The sequence below is a fragment of the Oncorhynchus gorbuscha genome, unplaced genomic scaffold (genome assembly GCF_021184085.1).
Source record: "Oncorhynchus gorbuscha isolate QuinsamMale2020 ecotype Even-year unplaced genomic scaffold, OgorEven_v1.0 Un_scaffold_454, whole genome shotgun sequence".
NCBI lineage: Eukaryota > Metazoa > Chordata > Actinopteri > Salmoniformes > Salmonidae > Oncorhynchus > Oncorhynchus gorbuscha.
In genome coordinates, this window is record NW_025745294.1 from 650,898 (window position 1) to 676,321 (window position 25,424).

General features: G+C 42.7%; 1 protein-coding gene across 1 annotated transcript in view; it reads right to left on the bottom strand.

Moving 5' to 3' along the window:
• LOC124018254 (epsin-3-like) overlaps positions 1–25,424 on the bottom strand; it is a 62,933-nt gene that overhangs the window by 29,971 nt on the left and 7,538 nt on the right. The window contains exon 5 of the mRNA XM_046333520.1: positions 22,910–23,087. Coding sequence (XP_046189476.1) covers positions 22,910–23,087 — 178 coding nt within the window. The remainder of the gene's footprint in view (positions 1–22,909; positions 23,088–25,424) is intronic.

A 25,424-nucleotide genomic window follows, 5' to 3' on the forward strand; every position in this document is an offset into this window, starting at 1 on the left:
TGGAGGTAGATATGTAGAGGGGATAGATGGGTAGAGGGGTAGAGGAGGTAGGTAGATATGTAGAGGGGATAGATGGGTAGGGGGGTAGAGGAGGTAGATATGTAGAGGGGATAGATGGGTAGGGGGTAGTGAGGGTAGAGGGGTAGTGGAGGTAGATATGTAGAGGGGATAGATGGGTAGGGGGGTAGAGGAGGTAGATATGTAGAGGGGATAGATGGGTAGGGGGTAGTGGAGGTAGATATGTAGAGGGGATAGATGGGTAGGGGGTAGTGGAGGTAGATATGTAGAGGGGATAGATGGGTAGGGGGTAGTGGAGGTAGATATGTAGAGGGGATAGATGGGTAGGGGGTAGAGGAGGTAGATATGTAGAGGGGATAGATGGGTAGAGGGCTAGTGGGAGGGGGGGATCATGACTGTAAGGGGAGGGGAGGTCATGGCTGTAAGGGGAGGGGAGGTCATGGCTGTAAGGGGAGGGGAGGTCATGGCTGTAAGGCGGGGGTGGGGTCATGACTGTAAGGGGGGGGGAGGTCATGGCTGTAAGGCGGGGGTGGGGTCATGGCTGTAAGGGGAGGGGAGGTCATGGCTGTAAGGGGAGGGGAGATCATGGCTGTAAGGCAGGGGTGGGGTCATGGCTGTAAGGGGAGGGGAGGTCATGGCTGTAAGGGGAGGGGAGGTCATGGCTGTAAGGCAGGGGTGGGGTCATGGCTGTAAGGGGAGGGGAGGTCATGGCTGTAAGGGGAGGGGAGGTCATGGCTGTAAGGGGAGGGGAGGTCATGGCTGTCAGGGGGAGGGGAGGTCATGGCTGTCAGGGGGTGGTGTCATGGCTGTAAGGGGAGGGGAGGTCATGGCTGTCAGGGGAGGGGAGGTCATGGCTGTAAGGCGGGGGAGGTCATGGCTGTAAGGGGAGGGGAGGTCATGGCTGTAAGGGGAGGGGAGGTCATGGCTGTAAAGAGGCTCATGGCTGTAAGGGGTGGGGGTCATGGCTGTAAGGGGGTGGGGTCATGGCTGTAGGGGGTGGTGTCATGGTTGTAAGGGGGTGGTGTCATGACTGTAAGGGGGTGGTGTCATGACTGTAAGGGGGTGAGGTCATGGCTGTAAGGGGGGGGTCATGGCTGTAAGTGGAGGGGAGGTCATGACTGTAAGGGGTGGGGTCATGGCTGTAAGGGAGGGGGGATCATGGCTGTAAGGGAGGAGGGGGGATCATGGCTGTAAGGGGCTGGGGGGATCATGGCTGTAAGGGGCTGGGGGGGATCATGGCTGTAAGGGAGGGGGGGATCATGGCTGTAAGGGAGGAGGGGGGGATCATGGCTGTAAGGGAGGGGGGTCATGGCTGTAAGGGAGGAGGGGGTCATGGCTGTAAGGGAGGAGGGGGGATCATGGCTGTAAGGGAGGGGGGATCATGGCTGTAAGGGGAGGGGGGTCATGGCTGTAAGGGAGGGGGGGGATCATGGCTGTAAGGGAGGGGGGTCATGGCTATAAGGGAGGGGGAGGTCATGGCTGTAAGGGGGGGGGGTCATGGCTGTAAGGGAGGGGGGTCATGGCTGTAAGGGAGGGGGAGGTCATGGCTGTAAGGGAGGGGGGGGTCATGGCTGTAAGGGAGGGGGGGGTCATGGCTGTAAGGGAGGGGGGTCATGGCTGTAAGGGAGGGGGGTCATGGCTGTAAGGGAGGGGGGTCATGGCTGTAAGGGAGGGGGGGTCATGGCTGTAAGGGAGGGGCTGTGGAGGGAAGGAGGGGGCAGTACTGTATGGGGTCCCAAATGGCACCCTATTCCCTATATAGTACACTACTATAGACCAGAGCCCTATTCCCTATATAGTACACTACTTTAGACCAGAGCCCTATTCCCTATATATAGTACACTACTTTAGACCAGAGCCCTATTCCCGATGTAGTGCACTACTTTAGACCAGAGCCCTATTCCCGATGTAGTGCACTACTTTAGACCCTATTCCCGATGTAGTGCACTACTTTAGACCCTATTCCCGATGTAGTGCACTACTTTAGACCCTATTCCCGATGTAGTGCACTACTTTAGACCCTATTCCCGATGTAGTGCACTACTTTAGACCCTATTCCCGATGTAGTGCACTACTTTAGACCCTATTCCCGATGTAGTGCACTACTTTTCACCAGAGCCCCTATAAAAGGCAATAATAGTGTGATTTGGAACGAGGCCACTGGCACGGTCCAGTCTATCTCTGATGAACCCCAATCACTTCCAGTACACCGCCTCTCAATGTGGCCTGCCTGGGCTGGACTGTCGTCTGGCTGGGCCCTGGGTTCAAATACTATTCCATATCTTCTCAAATAGTGCGAGCGTTTGCTTTAGCCTGCCTGCAGTGCCAGATGGGCGGGATCTCATCTATGGGTTCCGTTACGCCAGACAAGCTCAATCAAAGCACAGACAAAGTAGTTTGAAATTATTTCAAATTGTATTTGAACCCAGGTCTGTCTGGGAATGGGACAGGGAGCTACTGCCACAGTGCCAGGCCAACTCTCTGACCCCCCACTCAACCACCCAGCCCCAGCCCCCATCCATCAGGTCCATCTAAACCTGCAACGACAGACAGGACAGACAGACTCAAAGATCATCAATCCAGGACACATAGTATGTCTTCCACCGTCATTGACCAGACTATCCTTCTGTTACAGTGCTGAAATGGAGCAGGAATCAGGCCAGAGTGACTGATGCATATTATGGGATATGACAATATGGACGTAGTCTGAATCCTTTCACAGTAATTATCTCCAAAGTATGGAGTAGTATAAAAAGTATGTAGTAGTATAAAAAGTATGTAGTAGAATAAAAAGTATGTAGTAGAATAAAAAGTATGTAGTAGAATAAAAAGTATGTCAGTAGTATAAAAAGTATGTAGTAGAATAAAACGTATGTCAGTAGTATAAAAAGTATGTAGTAGTATAAAAAGTATGTAAAAAGTATGTAGTAGTATAAAAAGTATGTAAAAAGTATGTAAAAAGTATGTAGTAGTATAAAAAGTATGTATGTAGTAGTATAAAAAGTATGTAGTAGTATAAAAAGTATGTAGTAGTATAAAAAGTATGTCAGTAGTATAAAAAGTATGGAGTGGAATAAAAAGTATGTAGTAGTATAAAAAGTATGGAGTGGAATAAAAAGTATGTAGTAGTATAAAAAGTATGTAGTAGTATAAAAAGTATGTAGTAGCATAAAAAGTATGTAGTAGCATAAAAAGTATGTAGTAGCATAAAAAGTATGTAGTAGTATAAAAAAAATAAGTGTGTGTGTGTGTGTGGGGGGGATCTTTGGAGGGAGTTGAAAGTCTGTGTTGCCCTTCAACAGCCCCAAAACATCACTGCTCTAGAGGAGATCTGCATGGAGGAATGGGCCAAAATACCAGCAACAGTGTGTGAAAAACTTGTGAAGACTTACAGAAAATATTTGACCTCTGTCATTGCCAACAAAAGGTATATAACAAAGTATTGAGATAAACTTTTGTTATTGACCAAATACTTATTTTTCACCATAATTTGCAAATAAATAAAATAAAAATCCTACAATTTGATTTTCTGGATTTTTTTTCTCATTTTGTCTGTCATAGTTGAAGTGTACCTATGATGAAAATTACAGGCCTTACTCAATTGGTGACTGACTAAATACTTTTTTGCCCCACTGTATAGTACCAGTCAAAAGTCTGGAAACACCTACTCATTCAAGGGTTTGTCTTTATTATTACTATTTTCTACATTGTAGAATAATAGTGACGACATTAAAACAATGAAATAACACATATGGAATCATGTAGTAACCAAAATAGTGTTAAACAAATCAATTTAATATTTGAGATTCTTCAAATAGCCACCATTTGCCTTGAAGACAGCTTTGCACATTCTTGGCATTCTCTCAACTATCTTCATGAGGTAGTCACCTGGAATGACATGGTGGTTGGAACCATAAATCGCAAATTTGGACTCATCAGACCAAAGGACAGATTTCCACCGGTCTAATGTCCATTGCTCGCGTTTCTTGGCCCAAGCAAGTCTCTTCTTCTTATTGGTGTCCTTTAGTAGTGGTTTCTTTGCAGCAATTGGTTACTGCCTGATTCAATATGTGTAATTTCATAGGTTGTGACGTCTTCACTATTATTCTACAACGTAGAAAATAGTAAAAATAAAGAAAAACCCTTCAATGAGTAGGTGTGTCCAAGCGTTTGACTGGTCCTGTATATATACACTACCGTTCAAAAGTTTGGGGTCACTTAGAAATGTCCTTGTTTTTTAAAGAAAGCTAATTTTGTCAATTAAAATAACATTAAATTGATCAGAAATAGTGTAAACATTTTTTAAGTTGTAAATGACTATTGTAGCTGGAAATAGCAGATTTTCTATGGAATGTCTACATAGGTGTACAGACTACAGAGGCACATTATCAGCAACCATCACTCCTGTGCTCCAATGGCACGTTGTGTTAGCTAATCCAAGTTTAGCATTTTAAAAAGCTATTTGATCATTAGAAAACCCTTTTGCAATTATGTTAGCACTGCTGAAAACTATTGTTCTGATTAAAGAAGCAATAAAACTGGCTTTCTTTAGACTAGTTGAATATCTGGAGCATCAGCATTTGTGGGTTCGGTTACAGGCTCAAAATGGCCAGAATCAAAGACTTTCTTCTGAAACTCGTCAGTCTATTCTTCTTCTGAGAATAGGCTATTCCATGCAAGAAATTTGCAAGAAACTGAAGATCTCGTACAACGCTGTGTACTACTCCCTTCACAGAACAGCGCAAACTGGCTCTAACCAGGATAGAAAGAGGAGTGGGAGGCCCTGGTGCACAACTGAGGAAGAGGACAAGTACATTAGAGTTTCTAGTTTGAGAAACAGATTGGACAAGTCCTCAAATGGCAGCTTCATTAGTACCCACAAAACACCAGTCACAAAGTCAACAGTGAAGAGGCGACTCCGGAATGCTGGCCTTCTAGTTCCTCTGTCCAGTGTCTGTGTTCTTTTGCCCATCTTAATCTTTTCTTTTTATTGGCCAGTCTGAGATTTGGCTTTTTCTTTGCAACTCTGCCTAGAAGGCCAGCATCCCGGAGTCACCTCTTCACTGTTGAGACTGGTGTTTTGCAAAAACAAGGACATTTCTAAGTGACCCCAAACTTTTGAACGGTAGTGTACATATATATAAATAAAATATATATATTTTTTTAAACATTTTTTCTCAGGATGTAAAAAAAAAAAAAAAAAGTTTTCAGTCTAAACTTAAATAACTAAAACCACATATAAAGTACGTAGAAAAGATAATGGACCTATACATTTTTAAATAACAATCACCAAAATATATTAAACCTAGAAAGTCCGGGAGAATACTTCATGTTATTATTATTATGCATTTAGGAGTATGTTTGTCATGGCATGGGGCCCCCATTGACTCTGTTATAATGTTTGAGTCACTCAGATAGCATAAGCCGTTGCGAAAATTTGTAGATTTGAATGAAATGAACTTTAAAACTGCACATTTTGTCATTGCGGTCAACAGGAGGGTCTCTAAAATGTCCAGTCGGCGACTGCACCAGTGGCCACGACCCCACCACGCCCATCTCCTAAGCCACATTTTAACCCAGAAAAAAACTCTGGTGTGTCTGTGGGAAAATCAAACATGCCACAGACACCAGAAGTATAACATTAACACAGTGTGACTAACTGAAACCATGCTCACGCTACTTAGCTTCCCACACACAACCTTTACACAGCTGGTGCACAGACCGCACTCAGCTGGTGCAGAGGCTGCACACAGATGGTGATGAGTCCACACACATGATATTACACTGGCAACTGGCTTTGTTCTCTGCACCATCCTTCTGTACTGTTCAACAACTCCACCACATTCTACTGTATCATAAAACTACTGTACTGTTCAACAACTCCACCACATCCTACTGTATCATAAACTACTGTACTGTTCAACAACTCCACCACATCCTACTGTATCATACAACTACTGTACTGTTCAACAACTCCACCACATCCTACTGTATCATAAACTACTGTACTGTTCAACAACTCCACCACATCCTACTGTATCATAAAACTACTAACAACCCCACCACATCCTACTGTATCATAAAACTACTAACAACTCCACCACATCCTACTGTATCATAAAACTACTAACAACTCCACCACATCCTACTGTATCATAAAACTACTAACAACTCCACTACATCCTACTGTATCATAATACTACTGTACTATTCAACAACTCCACCACATCCTACTGTATCATAAACTACTGTACTGTTCAACAACTCCACCACATCCTACTGTATCATAAACTACTGTACTGTTCAACAACTCCACCACATCCTACTGTATCATACAACTACTGTACTGTTCAACAACTCCACCACATCCTACTGTATCATAAACTACTGTACTGTTCAACAACTCCACCACATCCTACTGTATCATAAAACTACTAACAACCCCACCACATCCTACTGTATCATAAACTACTGTACTGTTCAACAACTCCACCACATCCTACTGTATCATAAAACTACTAACAACCCCACCACATCCTACTGTATCATAAACTACTGTACTGTTCAACAACTCCACCACATCCTACTGTATCATAAAACTACTAACAACCCCACCACATCCTACTGTATCATAAACTACTGTACTGTTCAACAACTCCACCACATCCTACTGTATCATAAAACTACTAACAACTCCACCACATCCTACTGTATCATAAAACTACTAACAACCCCACCACATCCTACTGTATCATAAAACTACTGTACTGTTCAACAACTCCACCACATCCTACTGTATCATAAAACTACTAACAACCCCACCACATCCTACTGTATCATAAAACTACTAACAACTCCACCACATCCTACTGTATCATAAAACTACTAACAACCCCACCACATCCTACTGTATCATAAAACTACTAACAACTCCACCACATCCTACTGTATCATAAAACTACTAACAACTCCACCACATCCTACTGTATCATAAACTACTGTACTGTTCAACAACTCAAACTGCACCACATCCTACTGTATCATAAAACTACTGTACTGTTCAACAACTCCACCACATCCTACTGTATCATAAAACTACTGTACTGTTCAACAACTCCACCACATCCTACTGTATCATAAAACTACTAACAACCCCACCACATCCTACTGTATCATAAACTACTGTACTGTTCAACAACTCCACCACATCCTACTGTATCATAAAACTACTAACAACTCCACTACATCCTACTGTATCATAATACTACTGTACTATTCAACAACTCCACCACATCCTACTGTATCATAAAACTACTGTACTGTTCAACAACTCCACCACATCCTACTGTATTATAAAACTACTGTACTGTTCAACAACTCCACCACATCCTACTGTATCATAAAACTACTAACAACTCCACTACATCCTACTGTATCATAAACTACTGTACTGTTCAACAACTCCACCACATCCTACTGTATCATACAACTACTGTACTGTCCAACAACTCCACCACATCCTACTGTATCATAAACTACTGTACTGTTCAACAACTCCACCACATCCTACTGTATCATAAAACTACTGTACTGTTCAACAACTCCACCACATCCTACTGTATCATAAAACTACTAACAACTCCACCACATCCTACTGTATCATAAAACTACTAACAACTCCACCACATCCTACTGTATCATAAAACTACTAACAACCCCACCACATCCTACTGTATCATAAAACTACTAACAACTCCACCACATCCTACTGTATCATAAAACTACTAACAACTCCACCACATCCTACTGTATCATAAACTACTGTACTGTTCAACAACTCCACCACATCCTACTGTATCATAAACTACTGTACTGTTCAACAACTCCACCACATCCTACTGTATCATAAACTACTGTACTGTTCAACAACTCCACCACATCCTACTGTATCATAAACTACTGTACTGTTCAACAACTCCACCACATCCTACTGTATCATAAACTACTGTACTGTTCAACAACTCAACAACTTACTCTATCATAAACTCATTTTTAGAGTTTAAATGACAAGTCCTCAGCTTCATTAGTACCCACAAAACACCAGTCACAAAGTGTGAAGAGGCCACCACATCCTACTGTATCATAAACTACTGTACTGTTCAACAACTCCACCACATCCTACTGTATCATAAACTACTGTACTGTTCAACAACTCCACCACATCCTACTGTATCATACAACTACTGTACTGTCCAACAACCCCACCACATCCTACTGTATCATAAAACTACTAACAACCCCACCACATCCTACTGTATCATAAACTACTGTACTGTTCAACAACTCCACCACATCCTACTGTATCATAAAACTACTAACAACCCTCCTACTGTATCATAAACTACTGTACTGTTCAACAACTCCACCACATCCTACTGTATCATAAAACTACTAACAACCCCACCACATCCTACTGTATCATAAACTACTGTACTGTTCAACAACTCCACCACATCCTACTGTATCATAAAACTACTAACAACTCCACCACATCCTACTGTATCATAAAACTACTGTACTGTTCAACAACTCCACCACATCCTACTGTATCATAAAACTACTAACAACCCCACCACATCCTACTGTATCATAAAACTACTGTACTGTTCAACAACTCCACCACATCCTACTGTATCATAAAACTACTAACAACCCCACCACATCCTACTGTATCAAAAACAAACAACTCCACCACATCCTACTGTATCATAAAACTACTAACAACCCCACCACATCCTACTGTATCATAAAACTACTAACAACTCCACCACATCCTACTGTATCATAAAACTACTAACAACTCCACCACATCCTACTGTATCATAAACTACTGTACTGTTCAACAACTCCACCACATCCTACTGTATCATAAAACTACTGTACTGTTCAACAACTCCACCACATCCTACTGTATCATAAAACTACTGTACTGTTCAACAACTCCACCACATCCTACTGTATCATAAAACTACTAACAACCCCACCACATCCTACTGTACATAAACTACTGTACTGTTCAACAACTCCACCACATCCTACTGTATCATAAAACTAAACAACTCCACTACATCCTACTGTATCATAATACTACTGTACTATTCAACAACTCCACCACATCCTACTGTATCATAAAACTACTGTACTGTTCAACAACTCCACCACATCCTACTGTATCATAAAACTACTACTGTTCAACAACTCCACCACATCCTACTGTATCATAAAACTACTAACAACTCCACTCCTACTGTATCATAATACTACTGTACTATTCAACAACTCCACCACATCCTACTGTATCATACAACTACTGTACTGTCCAACAACTCCACCACATCCTACTGTATCATAAACTACTGTACTGTTCAACAACTCCACCACATCCTACTGTATCATAAAACTACTGTACTGTTCAACAACTCCACCACATCCTACTGTATCATAAAACTACTAACAACTCCACCACATCCTACTGTATCATAAAACTACTAACAACCCCACCACATCCTACTGTATCATAAAACTACTAACAACTCCACCACATCCTACTGTATCATAAAACTACTAACAAGTCCACCACATCCTACTGTATCATAAACTACTGTACTGTTCAACAACTCCACCACATCCTACTGTATCATAAAACTACTGTACTGTTCAACAACTCCACCACATCCTACTGTATCATAAAACTACTGTACTGTTCAACAACTCCACCACATCCTACTGTATCATAAAACTACTAACAACCCCACCACATCCTACTGTATCATAAACTACTGTACTCTTCAACAACTCCACCACATCCTACTGTATCATAAAACCACTAACAACTCCACTACATCCTACTGTATCATAATACTACTGTACTATTCAACAACTCCACCACATCCTACTGTATCATAAAACTACTGTACTGTTCAACAACTCCACCACATCCTACTGTATCATAAAACTACTGTACTGTTCAACAACTCCACCACATCCTACTGTATCATAAAACTACTGTACTATCTAACAACTCCACCACATCCTACTGTATCATAAACTACTGTACTATCTAACAACTCCACCACATCCTACTGTATCATAAACTACTGTACTATCTAACAACTCCACCACATCCTACTGTATCATAAACTACTGTACTATCTAACAACTCCACCACATCCTACTGTATCATAAAACTACTGTACTATCTAACAACTCCACTACATCCTACTGTATCATAAAACTACTGTACTGTTCAACAACTCCACTACATCCTACTGTATCATAAAACTACTGTACTATCAACAACTCCACCACATCCTACTGTATCATAAAACTACTGTACTATCTAACAACTCCACCACATCCTACTGTATCATAAACTACTGTACTATCTAACAACTCCACCACATCCTACTGTATCATAAACTACTGTACTATCTAACAACTCCACCACATCCTACTGTATCATAAAACTACTGTACTATCTAACAACTCCACCACATCCTACTGTATCATAAAACTACTGTACTGTTCAACAACTCCACTACATCCTACTGTATCATAAAACTACTGTACTATCCAACAACTCCACCACATCCTACTGTATCATAAAACTACTGTACTATCTAACAACTCCACCACATCCTATTGTATCATAAAACTACTGTACTATTCAACAACTCCACCACATCCTACTGTATCATAAAACTACTGTACTATTCAACAACTCCACCACATCCTACTGTATCATAAAACTACTGTACTATCTAACAACTCCACCACATCCTACTGTATCATAAAACTACTGTACTATCTAACAACTCCACCACATCCTACTGTATCATAAACTACTGTACTATCTAACAACTCCACCACATCCTACTGTATCATAAAACTACTAACAACTCCACCACATCCTACTGTATCATAAAACTACTGTACTGTTCAACAACTCCACCACATCCTACTGTATCATAAAACTACTGTACTATCTAACAACTCCACCACATCCTACTGTATCATAAAACTACTGTACTATCTAACAACTCCACCACATCCTACTGTATCATAAAACTACTGTACTATCTAACAACTCCACCACATCCTACTGTATCATAAAACTACTAACAACTCCACCACATCCTACTGTATCATAAAACTACTGTACTGTTCAACAACTCCACCACATCCTACTGTATCATAAAACTACTGTACTGTTCAACAACTCCACCACATCCTACTGTATCATAAAACTACTGTACTATCTAACAACTCCACCACATCCTACTGTATCATAAAACTACTAACAACCCCACCACATCCTACTGTATCATAAAACTACTAACAACTCCACCACATCCTACTGTATCATAAAACTACTGTACTATCTAACAACTCCACCACATCCTACTGTATCATAAAACTACTAACAACCCCACCACATCCTACTGTATCATAAAACTACTAACAACCCCACCACATCCTACTGTATCATAAAACTACTAACAACTCCACCACATCCTACTGTATCATAAAACTACTGTACTATCTAACAACTCCACCACATCCTACTGTATCATAAAACTACTGTACCATCTAACAACTCCACCACATCCTACTGTATCATAAAACTACTGTACTATCTAACAACTCCACCACATCCTACTGTATCATAAAACTACTGTACTATCTAACAACTCCACCACATCCTACTGTATCATAAAACTACTGTACTATCTAACAACTCCACCACATCCTACTGTATCATAAAACTACTGTACTATCTAACAACTCCACCACATCCTACTGTATCATAAAACTACTAACAACTCCACCACATCCTACTGTATCATAAAACTACTGTACTATCTAACAACTCCACCACATCCTACTGTATCATAAAACTACTAACAACTCAAACTCAATGTGTTCAACTCAAATCGTTGGCCTTTGTCAACTTTTAATGGCTATAATATAATATATAATATATATAACTATAAACTATCAAATCTAGAATTTGCTTGACATAAACCATTCAAAGGCACTTAACTATTTTGTCTTGCCCATTTACCCTCGGAATGGCATACATACACAGTACAGTACTCAATTGTCTCAAGGCTTAAAATCCTTATTCAACCCGTCTCCTCCCTTCATCTGCACTGATTGAAGTGGATTTAACAAGTGACATCAATAAGGGATCATAGCTTTCACCTCAGTTCACCTGGTCAGTCTATGTCATGGAAATAGCAGGTGTTCTTAATGTTTTGTACACTCAGTGTATGTTTATTAAAATGTCTTGGACCAATTGAATAAACAGGTAATACATGATGCCCAGTCCCAGCTAGCTAAACGTGGCTACCACAGCACAGCCATGTATAATACATGATGCCCAGTCCCAGCTAGCTAAACGTGGCTACCACAGCCATGTATAATACATGATGCCCAGTCCCAGCTAGCTAAACGTGGCTACCACAGCCATGTATAATACATGATGCCCAGTCCCAGCTAGCTAAACGTGGCTACCACAGCACAGCCATGTATAATACATGATGCCCAGTCCCAGCTAGCTAAACGTGGCTACCACAGCCATGTCTAATACATGATGCCCAGTCCCAGCTAGCTAAACGTGGCTACCACAGCCATGTATAATACATGATGCCCAGTCCCAGCTAGCTAAACGTGGCTACCACAGCACAGCCATGTATAATACATGATGCCCAGTCCCAGCTAGCTAAACGTGGCTACCACAGCCATGTATAATACATGATGCCCAGTCCCAGCTAGCTAAACGTGGCTACCACAGCACAGCCATGTATAATACATGATGCCCAGTCCCAGCTAGCTAAACGTGGCTACCACAGCCATGTATAATACATGATGCCCAGTCCCAGCTAGCTAAACGTGGCTACCACAGCACAGCCATGTATAATACATGATGCCCAGTCCCAGCTAGCTAAACGTGGCTACCACAGCCATGTATAATACATGATGCCCAGTCCCAGCTAGCTAAACGCGGCTACCACAGCCATGTATAATACATGATGCCCAGTCCCAGCTAGCTAAACGTGGCTACCACAGCACAGCCCTGTATAATACATGATGCCCAGTCCCAGCTAGCTAAACGTGGCTACCACAGCCATGTATAATACATGATGCCCAGTCCCAGCTAGCTAAACGTGGCTACCACAGCACAGCCATGTATAATACATGATGCCCAGTCCCAGCTAGCTAAACGTGGCTACCACAGCACAGCCATGTATAATACATGATGCCCAGTCCCAGCTAGCTAAACGTGGCTACCACAGCCATGTATAATACATGATGCCCAGTCCCAGCTAGCTAAACGTGGCTACCACAGCCATGTATAATACATGATGCCCAGTCCCAGCTAGCTAAACGTGGCTACCACAGCCATGTATAATACATGATGCCCAGTCCCAGCTAGCTAAACGTGGCTACCACAGCACAGCCATGTATAATACATGATGCCCAGTCCCAGCTAGCTAAACGTGGCTACCACAGCCATGTATAATACATGATGCCCAGTCCCAGCTAGCTAAACGTGGCTACCACAGCTAGCTAAACGTGACTACCACAGCACAGCCATGTATAATACATGATGCCCAGTCCCAGCTAGCTAAACGTGGCTACCACAGCCATGTATAATACATGATGCCCAGTCCCAGCTAGCTAAACGTGGCTACCACAGCTAAAACGTGACTACCACAGCACAGCCATGTATAATACATGATCCCAGTCCCAGCTAGCTAAACGTGGTTACCACAGCCATGTATAATACATGATGCCCAGTCCCAGCTAGCTAAACGTGGCTACCACAGCCATGTATAATACATGATGCCCAGTCCCAGCTAGCTAAACGTGGCTACCACAGCACAGCCATGTATAATACATGATGCCCAGTCCCAGCTAGCTAAACGTGGCTACCACAGCCATGTATAATACATGATGCCCAGTCCCAGCTAGCTAAACGTGGCTACCACAGCACAGCCATGTATAATACATGATGCCCAGTCCCAGCTAGCTAAACGTGGCTACCACAGCCATGTATAATACATGATGCCCAGTCCCAGCTAGCTAAACGTGACTACCACAGCCATGTATAATACATGATGCCCAGTCCCAGCTAGCTAAACGTGACTACCACAGCACAGCCATGTATAATACATGATGCCCAGTCCCAGCTAGCTAAACGTGGCTACCACAGCCATGTATAATACATGATGCCCAGTCCCAGCTAGCTAAACGTGGCTACCACAGCCATGTATAATACATGATGCCCAGTCCCAGCTAGCTAAACGTGGCTACCACAGCCATGTATAATACATGATGCCCAGTCCCAGCTAGCTAAACGTGGCTACCACAGCCATGTATAATACATGATGCCCAGTCCCAGCTAGCTAAACGTGGCTACCACAGCCATGTATAATACATGATGCCCAGTCCCAGCTAACTAAACGTGGCTACCACAGCACAGCCATGTATAATACATGATGCCCAGTCCCAGCTAGCTAAACGTGGCTACCACAGCCATGTATAATACATGATGCCCAGTCCCAGCTAGCTAAACGTGACTACCACAGCCATGTATAATACATGATGCCCAGTCCCAGCTAGCTAAACGTGACCACAGCACAGCCATGTATAATACATGATGCCCAGTCCCAGCTAGCTAAACGTGACTACCACAGCACAGCCATGTATAACACACGATGCCCAGTCCCACCTAGCTAAACGTGGCTACCACAGCACAGCCATGTATAATACATGATGCCCAGTCCCAGCTAGCTAAACGACGCTACCACAGCCATGTATAATACATGATGTCCAGTCCCAGATAGCTAATACATGGCTGCCCAGCCATGTATAATACATGATGCCCAGTCCCAGCTAGCTAAACGTGGCTACCACAGCACAGCATGTATAATACATGATGCCCAGTCCCAGCTAGCTAAACGTGGCTACCACAGCCATGTATAATACATGATGCCCAGTCCCAGCTAGCTAAACGTGGTTACCACAGCACAGCCATGTATAATACATGATGCCCAGTCCCAGCTAGCTAAACGTGGTTACCACAGCACAGCCATGTATAATACATGATGCCCAGTCCCAGCTAGCTAAACGTGGTTACCACAGCCATGTATAATACATGATGCCCAGTCCCAGCTAGCTAAACGTGGTTACCACAGCACAGCATGTATAATACATGATGCCCAGTCCCAGCTAGCTAAACGTGACTACCACAGCCATGTATAATACATGATGCCCAGTCCCAGCTAGCTAAACGTGGCTACCACAGCCATGTATAACACATGATGCCCAGTCCCAGCTAGCTAAACGTGACTACCACAGCCATGTATAATACATGATGCCCAGTCCCAGCTAGCTAAACGTGGCTACCACAGCCATGTATAATACATGATGCCCAGTCCCAGCTAACTAAACGTGGCTAACACAGCTAGCTAAACGTGACTACCACAGCCATGTATAATACATGATACCCAGTCCCAGCTAGCTAAACGTGGCTACCACAGCCATGTATAATACATGATGCCCAGTCCCAGCTAGCTAAACGTGACTACCACAGCTAGCTAAACGTGGCTACCACAGCCATGTATAATACATGATGCCCAGTCCCAGCTAGCTAAACGTGGCTACCACAGCCATGTATAATACATGATGCCCAGTCCCAGCTAGCTAAACGTGACTACCACAGCACAGCCATGTATACAGAGATCCATGATGAGACAGGGGAAAAGGTAGAGAGAGTGTGTGTCCCATTCTTTGTGTTTGCTGTTCAGCTGGAGTGAAAGAGAACAGGAGAATGTTAGGAATGTTAGGAATTCAGCTATAGAGAGCTTCTCTCTCTCTCTCACACACACACACACACACACACACACACACACACACACACACACACACACACACACACACACACACACACACACACACACACACACACACACACACACACACACACACACACACACACACACACACACACACTTGGATAGAGTAACCAAAACTAACAAACAATTTATGTAGGAACGGGGAATAACCAGGATGATACAATAGACAGAGACATGGACTGCTTCCCAAATGGCACCATATAGTGCACTACTTTTGACCAGAGCCCTATGGCACCCTATTCTCTATATAGCGCACTACTTTTGACCAGAGCCCTATGGCCAATGGCACCCTATTCCCTATATAGTGCACTACTTTAGACCAGGACCATATTCCCTATATAGTCCACTACTATTGACCAGAGCCCTATTCCCTATATAGTGCACTACTATTGACCAGGGCCCTTATGGAACAGGGTACCATTTGGGGCAGAGTTATTCATTGAGACTTGTCCAGGTCCAGCTGCCTGTTACATGGACCAACAGGACAATGGCACCTACTTGAATAGGGCCTGTGAGGGACAATGATCACGGGTATACAACTATAGAAGCACAATCTATTATGCCATCATTAACATGAATGGGAACGTCTGTTCTATAGACTCTATTTCTGTGTACACAACCAGCCATCTCTACATTGAATCCAGATACGGCTGATGGAACACTTTATCTGTATCTCTGGAGACCCAAGTAACTGAACTTTTAGTCCCTTTCTGATGACACACAGAAACACAGAAACACAGACACACAGACACACAGACACACACACACACACAGACACACAGACACACAGACACCGACACACAGACAGACACAGACACAGACAGACACACAGAAACACACAGACACCGACACACAGACACACAGACACACCGACACCGACACCGACACACAGAAACACAGACACACAGACACCGACACACAGAAACAGACACACAGACACACAGACACACACAAACTGACTGACACGTTGATAAGATAAGAGTTCTTACTGAGTGTACATGCCACCTGTGTTCTAGAATAATCTACTGTATGTCATGGTCACAAGATAAGAACACGAAGAGCCAAAACATTCCAGCCCAAATCCCCTTGAGTAAGAAGGAAGAGGTTAGTGGTCACTGCACGACAGGGGAGGTAGAGACAGAGATGTTTCCTCTACTGGGAGAAATACTCCCAAATAAGATCAGATTTTTTCAAGACAATATCTCAATCAATGTCCAACTTCGGTGCATTTACTAATAACATAAAGCTGGGAATCAATCTGGATGGGGAAAAAAATGCAAATATGACTGCCTGATATGTATATGACTGCCATAGACTAAGGGACATCTCATGACCATTAATTCCCTGAAGAATTTACATTATATATATGTAATACATAGTGTAACCATCCTCCATGTTGTTGTTTACTAGTAATACATAGTGTAACCATCTTCCATGTTGTTGTTTACTAGTAATACATAGTGTAACCATCCTCTATGTTGTTGTTGTTTACTAGTAATAGTGTAACCATCCTCTGTGTTGTTGTTTACTAGTAATACATAGTGTAACCATCCTCTGTGTTGTTGTTGTTTACTAGTAATAGTGTAACCATCCTCTGTGTTGTTGTTTACTAGTAATACATAGTGTAACCATCCTCTGTGTTGTTGTTTACTAGTAATACATAGTGTAACCATCCTCCATGTTGTTGTTTACTAGTAATACATAGTGTAACCATCCTCTGTGTTGTTGTTTACTAGTAGTACATAGTGTAATCATCCTCTGTGTTGTTGTTTACTAGTAATAGTGTAACCATCCTCTGTGTTGTTGTTTACTAGTAATAGTGTAACCATCCTCTGTGTTGTTGTTTACTAGTAATACATAGTGTAATCATCCTCTGTGTTGTTGTTTACTAGTAATACATAGTGTAACCATCCTCTGTGTTGTTGTTTACTAGTAATACATAGTGTAACCATCCTCTGTGTTGTTGTTTACTAGTAATACATAGTGTAATCATCCTCTGTGTTGTTGTTTACTAGTAATAGTGTAACCATCCTCTGTGTTGTTGTTTACTAGTAATAGTGTAACCATCCTCTGTGTTGTTGTTTACTAGTAATACATAGTGTAATCATCCTCTGTGTTGTTGTTTACTAGTAATACATAGTGTAACCATCCTCTGTGTTGTTGTGTACTAGTAATAGTGTAACCATCCTCTGTGTTGTTGTTTACTAGTAATAGTGTAACCATCCTCTGTGTTGTTGTTTACTAGTAATACATAGTGTAACCATCCTCTGTGTTGTTGTGTACTAGTAATACATAGTGTAACCATCCTCTATGTTGTTGTTGTTTACTAGTAATACATAGTGTGTGTTGTTGTTTTACTAGCAATACATAGTGTAATCATCCTCCATGTTGTTGTTTACTAGTAATACATAGTGTAACCATCCTCTGTGTTGTTGTTTACTAGTAATACATAGTGTAACCATCCTCCATGTTGTTGTTTACTAGTAATACATAGTGTAACCATCCTCCATGTTGTTGTTTACTAGTAATACATAGTGTAACCATCCTCTGTGTTGTTGTTTACTAGTAATACATAGTGTAACCATCCTCTGTGTTGTTGTTTACTAGTAATACATAGTGTAACCATCCTCTGTGTTGTTGTTTACTAGTAATACATAGTGTAACCATCCTCTGTGTTGTTGTTTACTAGTAATACATAGTGTAATCATCCTCTCTGTTGTTGTTTACTAGTAATACATAGTGTAACCATCCTCTGTGTTGTTGTTTACTAGTAATACATAGTGTAATCATCCTCTGTGTTGTTGTTTACTAGTAATACATAGTGTAACCATCCTCTGTGTTGTTGTTTACTAGTAATACATAGTGTAACCATCCTCTGTGTTGTTGTTTACTAGTAATACATAGTGTAACCATCCTCTGTGTTGTTGTTTACTAGTAATACATAGTGTAACCATCCTCTGTGTTGTTGTTTACTAGTAATACATAGTGTAACCATCCTCTGTGTTGTTGTTTACTAGTAATACATAGTGTAACCATCCTCTGTGTTGTTGTTTACTAGTAATACATAGTGTAACCATCCTCTGTGTTGTTGTTTACTAGTAATACATAGTGTAACATCATGGTCATCCCTACTGCCTCTGGTGGACTCACTAAACAGAGAACATCCCTGGTCATCCCTACTGCCTCTGATCTGGCGGACTCACTAAACAGAGAACATCCCTGGTCATCCCTACTGCCTCTGATCTGGTGGACTCACTAAACAGAGAACATCCCTGGTCATCTCTACTGCCTCTGATCTGGTGGACTCACTAAACAGAGAACATCCCTGGTCATCCCTACTGCCTCTGATCTGGCGGACTCACTAAACAGAGAACATCCCTGGTCATCCCTACTGCCTCTGATCTGGTAGACTCTATAAACAGAGAACATCCCTGGTCATCTCTACTACCTCTGGTGGACTCACTAAACACAAATGTTTCATTTGTAAAAATATGTCTGAAACTTGGAGTGTGCCCCTTGCCATCTGTGAATGTTTTTTTTAAAGTAATTACATTTTTTTAAATGGTGCTGTCTGGTTTATTTAATATAAGGAATTTGAAATGATTCATACCTTTACTTTTGATACTTAGGTATATTTAAAACCAAACACTTTTAGACTTACTAAAGTAGTATTTTACTGGGTGACTTTCACTTTTACTTGAGTCATTTTCTATTAAGGTATCTTTACTTTTACTCAAATATGACAATTGGGTCCTTTTTCCCCCACTGGTTGTTTCCTGTGGGATAACACTAACATGGAGAGTTCGTTAGCCAACTTACTGACTAGCTGTCAGTGCTGAGCCAGACCAAATCTCTCAACATGGATTCTCACTGAAGAACAGAATGGCTAATCTTATCAATGTTTCAGGCATTCAAGCCTTTCTGCTTTCATTACATACTCTACCCTGAACTCAGACACTGTCAGTCACTATCCAGCTACCAACCGGTACTCTACCCTGAACTCACACTGTCACTATCCGGCTACCACCCGGTACTCTACCCTGAACTCAGACACTGTCACTATCCGGCTACCACCCGGTACTCTACCCTGAACTCAGACACTGTCACTATCCGGCTACCACCCGGTACTCTACCCTGAACTCACACTGTCACTATCCGGCTACCACCCGATACTCTACCCTGAACTCAGACACTGTCACTATCCGGCTACCACCCGGTACTCTACCCTGAACTCAGACACTGTCACTATCCGGCTACCACCCGGTACTCTACCCTGAACTCACACTGTCACTATCCGGCTTCCACCCGGTACTCTACCCTGAACTCAGACACTGTCACTATCCGGCTACCACCCGGTACTCTACCCTGAACTCAGACACTGTCACTATCCAGCTACCACCCGGTACTCTACCCTGAACTCAGACACTGTCACTATCCAGCTACCACCCGGTACTCTACCCTGAACTCAGACACTGTCACTATCCAGCTACCAACCGGTACTCTACCCTGAACTCACACTGTCACTATCCAGCTACCACCCGGTACTCTACCCTGAACTCAGACACTGTCACTATCCAGCTACCACCCGGTACTCTACCCTGAACTCACACTGTCACTATCCAGCTACCACCCGGTACTCTACCCTGAACTCAGACACTGTCACTATCCGGCTACCACCCGGTACTCTACCCTGAACTCAGACACTGTCACTATCCGGCTACCACCCGGTACTCTACCCTGCACCTTAGAGACCGCTGTCCTATGTACAGTACATAGTCATGGAACACTGGCCACTTTAATCGTGTTTACATACTGGTTTACCTACTTCATGTCTATATACTGTATTCTAGTCAAAGCTCATCCTATATAACTACTGCTGTACTCACCATTTCTATTCATATACTGTCTATACACACCATGTATATAGAGTACCAGTCCAAAGTTTGGACACACCTATTCATTCAAGGGTTTTTCTTTAATTTTACTATTTTCTACATTGTAGAATAACAGTGAAGACATTGCAACTATGAAAATAACACATATGGAATCGTGTATTAACCAAAACAGTGTTAAACAAATCAAAATATATTTTAAATATGTATTATTCAACGTAGCCACCCTTTTCCTTGATGACAGCTTTGCACACTCTTGGCATTCTCTCAACCAGCTTCACCTGGAATGTTTTTCCAGCTTCACCTGGAATGTTTTTCCAACAGTCTTGATATATATCTATATAGATATATATCAAGAGTTGGAAAAACATTCCAGGTGAAGCTGGTTGAGAGAATATATATATATATATATATATATATATATATATATATATATATATATATATATATATATATATAAACTGGGTGGTTCGAGCCCTGAATGCTGATTGGCTGAAAGGCGTGGTATATCAGACCGTATCCACGGGTATGACAAAACATTTATTTTTACTGCTCTAATCACGTTGATAACCAGTTGATAATAGCAATAAGGCACCTCGGGGTTTGTGATATATGACCAATATACCACGACTAAAGGCTGTATCCAGTCACTCCACGTTGTGTCGTGCCTAAGAACACAATATTGGCCATATAACACAGCTCCTCGGGCCTTATTGCTTAAATATACAGTACCAGTCAAAAGTCTGGACACAGTTAAAAATAGAACGCCATCATGTTTTGGTCACAAAGAAAAAAACACTTGCCTTGTTAGTTGGCTACAGCTGGTTGTACCATTTCAACAAACCCTGTAACCACTAGCTATTACTTCTAAACAAAATACCTTTTAGGGTGGACTCTGTTGGTTTACTGTTTGAACATGTCATGTTTTGGTCACAAAGAAAAAAACACTTGGCCTTGTTAGTTGGCTACAGCTGGTTGTACCATTTCAACAAACCCTGTAACCACTAGTTATTACTTCTAAACAAAATACCTTTTAGGGTGGACTCTGTTGGTTTACTGTTTGAACATGTCATGTTTTGGTCACAAAGAAAAAAACACTTGCCTTGTTAGTTGGCTACAGCTGGTTGTACCATTTCAACAAACCCTGTAACCACTAGTTATTACTTCTAAACAAAATACCTTCTAGGGTGGACTCTGTTGGTTTACTGTTTGAACATGTCATGTTTTGGTCACAAAGAAAAAAACACTTGCCTTGTTAGTTGGCTACAGCTGGTTGTACCATTTCAACAAACCCTGTAACCACTAGTTATTACTTCTAAACAAAATACCTTCTAGGGTGGACTCTGTTGGTTTACTGTTTGAACATGTCATGTTTTGGTCACAAAGAAAAAAACACTTGCCTTGTTAGTTGGCTACAGCTGGTTGTACCATTTCAACAAACCCTGTAACCACTAGTTATTACTTCTAAACAAAATACCTTTTAGGGTGGACTCTGTTGGTTTACTGTTTGAACAGTTGCTGAGATAATATTTTGGTTATCAATGCAAAATAAGCTACTTTGATGAATAGCCTATATACTGTATAGATGTCAGATGTAGGAACCAAGCTACAACACCGCCTCCACGGCTGTGGAAGGAATGATATGGCGCGTCTCAATTTTAAGGAAGTTAAAAAAGTATGTTGAATGCCAGAGAGTATTTACAAGGAGCCGCCTGTTTTGTGACGAAAAACGACATCGCAACTCCGTAGACCGAGTAGTAAAGCTTTAGGAGAACTAGGTTACTACGTTACGAAAGGGATTAGGGTTCGCTGAAATGAAAAACATTGTCCCTGACCCGACTCAAACTTATCGAGCCACAACCTGGCCTGACCTCAGAACAGCCTTCGTTTCCAATAACACGATTGCATGTGTGTGTGTGTGTGTGTGTGTGTGTGTGTGTGTGTGTGTGTGTGTGTGTGTGTGTGTGTGTGTGTGTGTGTGTGTTTGCATATTCCCAGTTGCATGGTACTACTCACAATTGAAAGAGGAATGGGACTCCCTGGACCGGCTGAAGTCATCCCCGTAGAGAGCAGTCATGCTGGGCTGGCTGGTACGGCGGCCTGGGTAGGGTGGAGGTAGAGAACTAGAGCCCATCCCTGACCCTGCAGCTGCTCCAGCCATCCTCTCCTTGGTCTTCAGGGCCAGGGTCCTCTCCTAGACAAATAGATAGCTAGGTATTTACAGAATGTAGATAGGGATTTTATTCATCATCGAGGGGACAATACCGGGACGGTTTCCTGGACACAGATTACGCCTAGACCGGGACTAAAAAGCCAGATCAATGGAGATGTCCAGGACCAGACATAATGTATCTGGTGTCCAGGACCAGACATAATGTATCTGGTGTCCAGGACCAGACATAATGTATCTGGTGTCCAGGACCAGACATAATGTATCTGGTGTCCAGGACCAGACATAATGTATCTGGTGTCCAGGACCAGACATAATGTATCTGGTGTCCAGGACCAGACATAATGTATCTGGTGTCCAGGACCAGACATAATGTATCTGGTGTCCAGGACCAGACATAATGTGTCTGGTGTCCAGGACCAGACATAATGTGTCTGGTGTCCAGGACCAGACATAATGTATCTGGTGTCCAGGACCAGACATAATGTATCTGGTGTCCAGGACCAGACATAATGCACTGGTTCGGTTCGAGTGCGAGTGGTCGCATCTGCACTTCGTTCCCGCGGGTAGTATAACTTTTTCATTATATTTCATTATAGCACAACGGTTTGATTTGTCTAATCTTAGCAATTTCTTCTCAGCTAGCTACATAGCCGTCTTTGTATCAAAGATAATTGCGTAATTATCGTATTTCGCCGTCCTAACGTAGTCTTCACTAGCCAGCTAGCTAACGTCCACTGATTAGCTGCACTGGAGAAACTATTACACTCAACTGAACGACTTGATTAGTGTAGTGTTAGCTAGCTACATAGCTGTCTTTGCTGTCTTCGTATCATCGTATCCAAGATAATTGTGTTGTTTAGGTTTAGAGTGTGTAGTCTTAGAGTGATTATCTTAATTTACCGAGGTTAGCTAGCCAGCTATTTGTCGTCCTTAACGTAGGTGACTCTGCTAGCTAGCCAACAGCTAGCCAACGTCTTCTGTATAGAACTCAACTACCCGGTCGCATTCACAGGTAGTATCACATTTTCACTTCATTTCATTACAGTACAACAGTTTGATTTGTTTGATCGGAGCTAGCTACTTAGCTAGCTACATAGCCGTCTTTGTATCAAAGATAATTGTGTAGTCTAGAGCGATTTTCTAGGTTCGCTAGCCAGCTATTGTCGTTCTTTTAACGCAACGTAACGTAAACAACACTGCTAGCTAGCCAGCTAGCCCCCGAATAGCAACACTGCAGAAACTATTACACTCAACGGAACGACTTGATTAGTGTAGTGTCAACAACGCACCCACTGCCAGCTGGCCTACTTCAGCAGTACTGTATCATTTTAATCATTTTAGTCAATAAGATTCTTGCTACGTAGCTTAACTTTCTGAACATTCGAGACGTGTAGTCCACTTGTCATTCCAATCTCCTTTGCATTAGCGTAGCCTCTTCTGTAGCCTGTCAACTATGTGTCTGTTTATCCCTGTTCTCTCCTCTCTGCACAGACCATACAAACGCTCCTCACCGCGTGGCCGCGGCCACCCTACTCTGGTGGTCCCAGCGCGCACGACCCACGTGGAGTTCCAGGTCTCCGGTAGCCTCTGGAACTGCCAATCTGCGGTCAACAAGGCAGAGTTCATCTCAGCCTATGCCTCCCTCCAGTCCCTCGACTTCTTGGCACTGATGGAAACATGGATCACCACAGACAACACTGCTACTCCTACTGCTCTCTCTTCGTCCGCCCACGTGTTCTCGCACACCCCGAGAGCGTCTGGTCAGCGGGGTGGTGGCACCGGGATCCTCATCTCTCCCAAGTGGTCATTCTCTCTTTCTCCCCTTACCCATCTGTCTATCGCCTCCTTTGAATTCCATGCTGTCACAGTTACTAGCCCTTTCAAGCTTAACATCCTTATCATTTATCGCCCTCCAGGTTCCCTCGGAGAGTTCGTCAATGAGCTTGATGCCTTGATAAGCTCCTTTCCTGAGGACGGCTCACCTCTCACAGTTCTGGGCGACTTTAACCTCCCCACGTCTACCTTTGACTCTTTCCTCTCTGCCTCCTTCTTTCCACTCCTCTCCTCTTTTGACCTCACCCTCTCACCTTCCCCCCTACTCACAAGGCAGGCAATACGCTCGACCTCATCTTTACTAGATGCTGTTCTTCCACTAACCTCATTGCAACTCCCCTCCAAGTCTCCGACCACTGCCTTGTATCCTTTTCCCTCTCGCTCTCATCCAACACCTCCCACACTGCCCCTACTCGGATGGTATCGCGCCGTCCCAACCTTCGCTCTCTCTCCCCCGCTACTCTCTCCTCTTCCATCCTATCATCTCTTCCCTCCGCTCAAACCTTCTCCCACCTATCTCCTGAT